The sequence below is a fragment of the Belonocnema kinseyi genome, chromosome 8, assembly GCF_010883055.1.
Source record: "Belonocnema kinseyi isolate 2016_QV_RU_SX_M_011 chromosome 8, B_treatae_v1, whole genome shotgun sequence".
NCBI lineage: Eukaryota > Metazoa > Arthropoda > Insecta > Hymenoptera > Cynipidae > Belonocnema > Belonocnema kinseyi.
Window position 1 is genome coordinate 112,531,901 of NC_046664.1, and position 10,794 is coordinate 112,542,694.

The 10,794-nt window shown below is 34.7% G+C and overlaps 1 protein-coding gene across 6 annotated transcripts in view; it reads left to right on the top strand.

The window, feature by feature from the left end:
- LOC117178954 (male-enhanced antigen 1) overlaps positions 1-4,812 on the top strand; it is a 7,782-nt gene extending 2,970 nt beyond the window's left edge. For all 6 annotated transcript variants that reach the window (XM_033370538.1, XM_033370541.1, XM_033370539.1 and 3 more), the window contains exons 3-4: positions 1,463-1,534; positions 4,254-4,812. In XM_033370538.1, coding sequence (XP_033226429.1) covers positions 1,463-1,534; positions 4,254-4,460 — 279 coding nt within the window. In that variant the 3' untranslated portion in view covers positions 4,461-4,812. The remainder of the gene's footprint in view (positions 1-1,462; positions 1,535-4,253) is intronic.
- The last annotated feature ends 5,982 nt before the right edge of the window (positions 4,813-10,794 follow it).

The window sequence follows — 10,794 nt, forward strand, 5'->3', positions numbered from 1 at the left end:
TGAAAGAGGGAGCTCTTCTTAATATTTTGACACCAAAATCATGTCGATACACATTACCGACTGCGAGTAAAGCCACCCACGCTTTAACTTGACAGACTGTACGTCTTTGCGTACCATGGTTTTACTACTCGTCTTGCCAACATTGATCACTCCGCGTTAAAGACGTGCCTAACCCTACTTGTGATGTAGGTTTTGATATTCCTTCATTTTCTGAAAATAAGTCTCGTTGTACTAAATAAAACTGATTGTTTACAGTTCATATAAATGATATTACATATGATTTCAACGAAATAACATGATTTCCACGTGTTCCACTTGTTCAGGTGACCGACAGATTTCCGGAAATCATGAATCTGTCACCTGACGATAAGTGCGACCAAATTGAACCCAAGTCTTTAGTAGGCTTATGATACTTTCCTTTTATTAAGATGTAAGATAAGTTTTCCAGTTATCGGAAGCTTAAGACGAAATCCAGATTTCAAATGCTTAAAAAGCTATATTCAGCATATTTAAAGCTTAAGAAATGGGTTTTATTGAATAAAGCGTACCTTTAGAATGGCAAATTACTTATTACTTGTAACATTTCCTATTAGAATGAATATTATAAGAAGTTCGAAGTTAGAAATACGAGAATGCATGGGTTATCGGCAAGTCAGCATTCTAGCTGTTTCAGTTATCGGCATTTTGATTTGTGAGTGATCGGCAATAGCGTTTAGGAAAAAACATTTTTGCTGAGAATGAAGAACACAACAGCTTACTATATGTAAAATACTGCCCATTTGCCGACAACCCATGTATTGACGAAGACTGGCACATTTACCTTATATGAGAAAAATAAAAATTCATAGTCCAAGGGAGTTAACTTTTAAAAAAATTAACTGTATGTGTAACAATCACGCGAATTTCAAATAAATAAACGCATTTGCGTTATGACAGGGCGCGCATGCACTACCTAAAGTCAGGCCTTTATTTATTAGGATACACTGATTCTAAATTAGTAGAATATATGCCAAAAGTTTTTGTAATTGTGTGTTTGAAGGAACATAGATAAAATGGTTTTCAAAGAAGTTATTTTAATTAAAAAACTGTAGTAAATTAAGGAAATCAAATCGGCGATATTTATTGTTAATAACAACAATAAGGCTAAGTCCTCTACAGATCCCAGTGGGTCGTTCTTGGAACGTTTCAAAGTGGAGATTTAGAGATGTTTTGAAAAAACACATTTTCAGTTTAATATTTACCCTAAAATTATTCGTTACTGCAGATATTCTAAACAAATTTTGCCCTATATATTTTAGTTGAAAGTTGAATACCTCGCGTTCGATGACATGAAGTTAGCTATCGGATATTCACTTGATTCAAACAAATGCCTCCAAGAGAATCATAATTTTTTTCAAGATGACTGAGTGACGGTCTTATTCATTTTTATGATTTTAAATATAAAATTATTTCTGTTTCCAAGGACGAAGAATGGATCGCTACTCCTGTAAATCCTCCACACATAGTACCTGAATCAACAAGTGAACAAATACAGGTACGTTTTCAGCAATATAAACGGGCGTTTCCACGAAAAGTGTAATTTTTATGTAACCTTGCCTTTTTCCTTATTCCTATGCATAAAATAGATATTATACTACATGAAAATCTACAATAACATTTTTTTACATAGAAGCAGTAGCTTACCATAATCACAAATACCCTCAACAATATATAATATAGTCTGCTATACAAAAATAATATAATAAAACATTATAACAAATAATAAATAAAGCCCTGTTGAAGATTTTCTCACGTTGCCCTCGCGGTAGGGCTAGAGCCTTTCTCTCATGACTTTGACTGTTGTGCTGGCGTTAGAATTGCTACTAACAAGGCTTCCCATGCCAGTCAGATAGAGAATGAAAAGGACTGAGAGGAACACCAAAACCCATACAAAACATGAAGATTCTGTTATGTATTTTAAAACGATGGTCACTTCCTGAGGACCAGTCAAGCGCCCCTAAAGCCACCGCTGCAGAAAATAGCATGCGGAACGGGGTTGATAATGAGTTGCAAGATGTTCAAGCAGATACCATAAATCAAAAATCTGGCCAGCAAGATCATCTACGGCAAACTGTAAATAGTGGCGCATCAACAGCCTGCTGATGATGCAATTAAAGAAGAATTGGCGAAAAGGGATACAAATTTAGGACGATGTTTCCTGCAAATTATCCTTATATACAGAAATTTACTGCATTCAAAATCTCATAGCAAAGGCGTACAGCATCACGAATAATCTGCTTATCTCAGAAGACCGAGCAATGGAGATCAAGCGACTGGTTGAGTCGGCGGGAAAAACGTCGATAATGAACATATGATACAGAAAGCTATACCGCAAGATCAAGTGGCGACTGGAGATTGTTTCTTCCCCTTTTTAAAGATGGTAGCTCTAAAAAAGTATCCAGATGCGACTGATGTCACATTCAACGTACTCACCGTTATGCGAGGACGACAGCGGTAAGAGAGGAACTTCGAACTACACCATACGCCTAATTTTGTGCCTTGTACACCCAACTCTCGCTTTTAGTCTAGTGTCGGGGGTTGCCTGGAAATAGCCTTGGTCTGAATTCGGAGGGATCAAACCCTAAAGATTCAGGGCCGCTTGAACCGTTTCCAGTTTGAATGCATGCTATTGCGCAATATACTTAACTGAGTAATCGCGCATTGCGACACTTTTAAGGGGACTCTTGCAACCGCACTGCCCCCCCCCCTCCCGAGAATTTGCTAGCGCTAGCAGCTCTAGAAAGAGAGAAAACGGGGGGGGGGGATCTAAAGCGAGAGTGGGGTGTATAACATCGTCGCAATAGATTTCAAGCATCGTATTAAATTAATTCCTGACATCTTTAGCATTCAGGTGCCCGATTTATACCGTTGCTGATGGTTTAAAGACGAAGATGAAACCCGAGAAAAGTTTAAACAAAAAACAGTATACGATAGATTCCAATTTTATGAATTTGACAATGTGCTGTGAATCCAGTGGTGGCAAAAAATTGGAAATTTTGGTAACTATCCTAAGGTTTAAAATTTCTGGACCGATACACAGAGTGCTGAAAATCGCGCGCAATAATCGAGGTTCCCATTTTCTTGATTTTTACTAGATTTAGAAGCCGGACGGGCACTCTGCAAAGGCAAAAGACAAGCCTTAAAAATTGCAAATGTGGGTCACTTCGAAAGATCGAAAATTGTATTTTCCCGAAAAATCATCTGGACCGGCAACTGACTTTATTACTCGATTTTTTGAAGCACACTTTTACACTGAAGTAATTAAGCAATTCCGTATCAACTTATCTGAAGAATTTCATCTATTGTTAGTCATTTTGATGAAAACTCTGGTATCCGTTCTCTGAGGTGTTGTAAAAAAATCCTAAAATATTTTTTGAAGAAATCGAAAAAATTAGGAAATATTCAAACTTGAAAATTTTGGTCCTTTTTTCTTAAACCAAAACAATGCACACGATGTGAAAGACCATATAAACAATAGAAGAATATTATAATCTCATACATGCCAAGTAAAAATTGACTTTTGAAAAATCCAAGAAGTTTTTGAAATTTTCTTTTCAAAAATACTTTGTCAAAACTGCGTCATGCTACGAATAATTGAAAAAAAAACACATTAATATAATTAATATTACCAAAATTATGAAAGTTTAAGAAAAAAAGGACCAAATATTTAAATTTTGAATATCTCTTATGCACTTTGATTATTTCAGTAATGATTTTTCAGGTATTTTTTTCAACCCCTAAGCAAATGGATAATAGAATTTTCACAAAAATTAATAATAATAGCTGTAATTCTTCAGATGAGTTAACGTGGAATTGCTGTATTTGCATAATTGCAGTATGCTGAACGTAAACTATAAAAACCAACTGAAACTGATCTTCTGTTCTCCATTTATACAGTTATAGAAGAAATTAAATACAAAAAATTCTTAACTTATGCGCACGCGCAACGTAAGGGGTCAATTTAAAAATAAATTTCTTCGTTTATGTACAGTGTGTCCAAAAAGTTTCAAAGATGTGCCTTAAACTTTATTTTAAACTTTTTATCTCGAAAATTACACTTTTCGTGAAAACGCCCAATAGTTCATGGAATAAACATTTTAGTAATTTCATCCGAAAAGGCACGATGTTCTTTATTTTGGCTTAAGAGTTATAAATGTTTTTTTAAGTAGAATGCGGAGGTGGTTTAATTCATTCAATTGGTCGTTTTCTGTCAGATAACATCTGAAACTGTACAAGTTTGGTCATCATCTTGCAATCGCTCGAATATCGATCTGGACGCAGATAAAATTGACCAAGTGAAACATGTAATGGCTTCTTTCTTACTACCAAATACAGCAATACCAGAATGGGCCAACACCGTCACCGAGGAACAGTGGAAAGAACAACTAATTGGCCGGATAAAGGAGATGCAAAGTAAATGAGTTTGTTCTATTACGATGATATTATAAAACAGAAAACGTGGGGAAGAATTTGTATGGGAAAGAAGCTCTTTGCTCATAACGACAGTGTTAAGAGGTAAATGTGATTCTGCACTGTTACTGAAGCGATGGTAAATCAATATCTATTAGTTTTATGGTAATGTTTACTTAGTGTCCATAAATGATAGGAGTATTCTTACCTTAAAGCATTTACTGTTATTGAATCTAATTTTCAGACTCGATCAAATATATATGTACAGAATACAGTTGTTCAAACCTATGAAATGTGGAAGGTTGAAAGAATTACACAAGTGCAAAATGAAGTTTATAAATATATTTCACTATGAAGTTTAAAGAATTTTAATTTTATATCAATCCAATAATGTTGATCCTGGAGTTAGAACTAGGCGTGAAAAAATTAAGATCTAAACTGACAATTTTTAGTTTACAATGGGGAACAATTCTTTGCGCTATGCATTTTTCGAATAAAAATCTTTTTAATGTGAAAATCACGAACAAACGACCAATTTGACCAAACGCGTGTACTGTCTTAAAAGTCTTAAAAAAGAACATTTATCAGGACCTCGATACTGCAGATATCTGCGGAAAAGACTCATCTCATGAAATATATTCTAATAAAACCGTTTCGTACGCCGTAAAGACGGAGAACAGTGAAGATTCATGTAACATACAGTGGCGTGCAAAAGTTTTGGGCCACCTCTTTTTTGATGACTGAATAAATTCTCTTAATTTTAATTATATCGGAGCTAAAAAAAACGTCTTTTTAAAAGGTTAATTGTTTTCGAAATCATCTTTATAATAAGTCCAGGGTGAAGTCAATTTGTCTAGTTTTAAAGAAGATATTGCAAAAATAGTGTAAATTTCAATGTTTTCTTAAATTTTCAATAACTTCCGAAATAGTCAACATTTTTCAATGTTCTTGGGCTCATTTATAAGTTTTTTTTCGCCGTATCACAACAGCTTACCAGTATGACTCGTAAAAAATTTCTTTTCGAATTGCAAGAACTTGAAGTTGTAAGAAAAAAGTTGGATAAATTTGAAAATATCTTATCTGTAGGCAAATCAGAATAAAAGTTAAATAAATATATATTTTGGGGAAATTACATAGAAACTTTATGATTATATGTTTCATATATTTTACACAAATATTTTTTTTACTAAAAATAATATTTCAATTTTTTCAACTGTTTTGTTACAACTTCAAGTTCTTGCAATTCGAAATGAAATTTTTTACGATTCATACTCCTAAGCTGTTGTGATACGGTGAGAAAAAAGCTTCAAAATGAGCCCAAGAACATTATAGAATGCGGTTTATTTCGGAAGTTATTGAGAATTAAAGAAAACATTGAAATTTACACTATTTTTGCAATATCTACTTAAAAACTAGACAAATTGGCTTCATCCTGGGCTTATTTTAAACAGAATTTCGCAAACAATCAACCTTTTAAAGAGACATTTTTTTAGCTCCGGTATAATTAAAATTAAGAGAATTTATTCAGTCATAAAAAAAGAGGTGGCTCTAGACTTTTACTCGCTACTGTATGTTACATGAATCTTAACTTTTTTCCGTTATTACGGCGTACGAAACGATTCTATTAGAATTTATTTCATTAGATGAGTCTTTTCTGCAGATATCTGCCGCATCGAGGTCCTGATAAATGTTCTTTTACAAGACAATTCTTTCGAATTGTTCTGAAGAACGCTAAAAACAACTACACAAAAATTTCACATAGAGCCGGATTCGAATCTTCGCCTCCTGCTTTAATGAGAGGTGCTTGAACCAATTCATCTACCGGGGCCGGCAAGTGAAAATTTTTGAACTGGTACTTGGTCAACAAGTCCAGTGGAATACTTTCGATATAGTGAAGGAATGTTTTTGGCCAATTTTAACGACTTAATTCCTATTGTTTTTTTCCATTATGTAAGTTACATGAATTTCAGCTCTTGTTTGACTTTACGGCGTACGAAGCGATTCTATTAGAATATATGTTATCAGCGTAGAGCCTTTCTGCAGATATGTGTAGTATCGACGTCATGATATTTTTTCTTTCATCTGCAGAGCAAACTCTCTCGTGATTAAATATCGCCGGGCGAGCGGAAGAACGTAGTGTCTGATTTTCGTTTCAAGAACGTCGTATCTCGCTCACGGTTCCAATAGAATCCAATAGAATCTATTGGAACCGTGCGCGAGATACGACGTCTCTTGAAACAAAAATCAGACACTACGTTCTTCCGCTCACACGTCGATATATTCTCATAGAATCACTTTGTACACTGTACAGTCAAAAACAGCAGAAATTCATATGACATATATAATAGCAAAAAGTAATATAAATTTAATGGTTAAAACTGGCTAAAAAACAATATTTTACAACATCGAAGGGGGTCTTCCACTCACCTAGTCGACCAAGTACAAGTTCCAAAAACTTTACTGGCTTTCTGCAGTAGCTGAATAGGTGAAAATATTTTTCATTGAGAGAGGAATTATCGGTTCAAATCCGGATCGCAGTGAGTTTTTTTTGTACTTGTTTTGCGCGTTTTTCAATTAAATATGAAAGAACTGATTTAAAAAAGAACATTTATCATGGCTTCAATACTGCAGGTATCTGCAGTACAGACTCATCTCTGATAAAGTATATTTTAATAGAATCGCTATGTACGTTTTCAAGGTGAAAAACAGCAAAATTTCAATTCTAGATCAGATCTAATCATACGACAGTACCACGATCAGCTCGTCTTTAGAGTTAAAAGATTCTCGAGCATTTTAAAGCCGGGTAATATTATCGCACCAAAGAATATTAAGATTTTCATTGTTTTAAAGTAGTTTTTTGTAGCTTCTCATAAATAAAGCATACAAAATGAATATTTAACTTAATTTCTGTCATCCTTTAATTATAACTTGGTTGTGAAATCATTAAATTGTAATGTGAAATATTTCACTTAAGTTTACAAAGGTTATGCTAAATTTATAAGTACACGTGCATACAGTTGTTGGAAGATTAATTACGAATGGCGTGGGACAACGAGGGAGAATCGTTTGGTCACTTTAAAGTTATGTAGTAAATATGCTAATATTACAAAGGTGAAAAATAGTCGAGATTTTAAAGGACTAGCTGAGATTCTACTAATTTACTTGAATTATAATTTCACTTGATCTAATCAAACTGTAATCCGAGCTCGACATTAGCCTCCAGTTGCATCGGGATCGAAATCTACACTTGAGTTACGGACAGAAAACTCTCAATTAGCGTGCTGAGTCCACTTAAAATCTGAGAGTTGCGTTCCGAGCTCTTTTCCCCCATCCGCGTGACGACCTCCGTACACGAGCGGAGGGGTATTTTTTCAGTAAGTAAGAAATAGGTACTCAGATACTAAAAATTACCAAATTTGGTAGTGTCTACTGTACGCTTGCTGCTTATGTGAAGATCGAGTTAATGACACGTAAGAAAGGTAAACATTTGATCATTTTCCATAGGTATAAATTCGGGCTTTATAAAATAAATAAAGACTTTCACATGAATAACAAGGTAATTATGTACCAAATTTGACTACTGGAAATATTACTTGCATGCGCAGTAACATGAGCTATGCTCGAAAATCGTTGGTACCATAATTGCCAAAAGATGTGCTTCATCTGCATCATGCACTGGATAGCGTTAAAATCGACTCGATTAAAAAAGAAAAGTTTTTGCTTATAAGCGATAAAAAAGAAGAAATTATGATGTTTTGACCATTCTTAATTTAACCTTTAACTGGCACTATGTGTAAAAAAATAGCTTAAACAATTTTTTAGCTGAAATAACCGTACTAAATTTGAGGACCTTGTAAAACTGTGGGGTATTTAATACCCGTTGTGCCGTCAGTGAGCAAAAAAGTGATTTCCAACCATAATTTGTGCCTTGATATGAGTGATTTTCGTTTAATTTCCAACGTAAGTTTATCATCTAAAGTGAAATAAATTTTCTTCTCATTATTTCATAGTCTTGCTCTTGTAGATGGCCTACAATTTACGGCCACGCTTGCTTCATGAACAGGAAATCGCTTGCAATCGCCCGATGTGCTATGAGAACCGCAAAGGACTTTGCAGCAACTGTGTAGGTTTGAGAGTAATTACAACTTTGAAAAACTATTTTTATGCATTCAAATAAAAATAAATTTATTTGAACAAATAAAAATATGGTGTTTGATTTGACCATAAAATTGAGTTTCATTTTGCAAAATAAAAATACCTTTTTTGGATGCATCAACAATGCAGTAATTTTTTTCTTAAAGTGTAGAATCTCAAGAGTATATCCCTAAATTTTTAGGTAAAAATATTTAAAATTACGTCAGTTATGAATTTTTAAGTAAAAAAACTCACTTTTGTCGGTTTTTTTCAAACATTTTTTTAATCAACTTAAATTAAAGTAATGAGTGTAAAACCGATTCCATCTTAAACTACATTTCATAATTTTTTGTGCAAAAATATTCAATGCCGGCTGCGCGGGACATGTTTGAACGTGTGGGGCGAATAACACCCGTTGTGCCATTTACGTAATAAAAAGGAATTATCCTAGTTAAGGGTTCACTTTTTTGTGCAATCTTGAAATTATTTCTGTCGAAGGAACTTTTTATAGTTGTCCAGATCAGTTCACTCAAGTTTTCCCAATTCTCAGGCTGCATACAAATTTATATATAACTTTGGCTACCTTCTTACTTTTTGACAAATAATAATATATAATAAATTCGCTCACTTAGATTCAGAATGTAAAAAATTACACTTGCTTTTTAAAACAAAAATAATTTATGTAGACTTTGAAATTCATATCCATACCGCTATATGCTCAGTTTTTAATAATTCCATTATTATCAATGGTTGTAGATTTTATTTAGGCTCAAATTGGTGCGTCGGAGTAATGAGGTTATTGAAGCTGTACGAGCCGATGTTCTTGAGCATCTAAACATCGTATATCGGCGCTGTACTCAGCAGTTCGGAATGCATATGTCGACTTTGTGGAAGATTTTGAAGGCTGATTTGCATGTTTATCTCTATAAAATGCAAATTGCACAACGACTTTTGCCACCTGATGCATTCCGAACTGCTGAGCGCGGCGCTGATATGAGATGTTTGGATGCTCAGTAACATCGGCTCGTGCAGCTTCAATAACCTCATTACTCCAACGTGGACGCTTCTTATAATTCGGTGTCGATATTGTCACTGAACCACTTTCGCTGAATTTTGCTACTAAGCGGCGAATCGTCTTCGGATTAGGCAGATTTTTAGTGCGATATTTAGTCCTATATGCACGTTACGTCAGAACAACCGACGACTGATTTAAAAAATAAAAGTTCACAATTTCCAGTTGCTCTCGCGCTGTGTAGCGATTCATGGTGAAGACTGTACTGGTTTGACGGTTACAACCCGCGCTGCTACAATGCAGTGATCCCAGATTTGAAACGACGTTGACTCCAATACTATCGCAGCTATTGTCCGTGTAAAATATGGTAGGAGATGATGTACATGACTGGGTTGCGCGCGCAACCAATTTCTCCTCTTCTGAATTTGAAGACTCGAAGGTGCACGATTGCCGGTCGGAACACTTCGGAGTTTCCATTTATATCTCTATCTGCTAACTGTTTTGAAATAAAATCAAGAGATTGGGATTTTAATATTTCCAGATTTCGATGCTGGTGATTCTCATGAGTTGAATACTTCGCGCGACTCTTTATATGCGTATAACACACACACACACACACACATTATTAATGATAATATTATAAATATGTTACATTATAATAGTCTTATTTATATCTTGATCCGCATTTGAAAGAAATTTCAAATGGCAAGTGCAAAATGAAAAGAGGAAGAACAAAAAGGGCAGAGCAATGGGAGGAATGGTGATGGGAGTAAGGAATGAATGTATAACAGGGAAAGAGAAGAAAGACAGGAATGAAAAAAAGGAGTGATAGTGGAAGAGGCTATGATGGGAGGAGAGAAGTGGAAGGTAGTGGTGATTTCTGTGAACGGTGATATGCATGAAAAAGCAGAGGAGACTAAAGAAATGATTGAAGAAAATAAAGAAGAGATTAGGATGATAATAGGTGGTGATTTCAATGCGAGAACAGGAGACAGAGGAGGAAGGGAATGGGGAGAAGAGAGGGGAAGAAAATCCAAAGATAAGGTACTAAATGAGGAGGGAAAAAAGTTGTTGAAGAGCTTGGAGGAGTTGGGATGGTATACAGTCTGTCAAGTTAAAGCGTGGGTAACTTTTTTGGTAAAATATTTTATTTAAACGCATGTTTCTACATGGAATTACATTTGTCAAGGTGTCGAGCA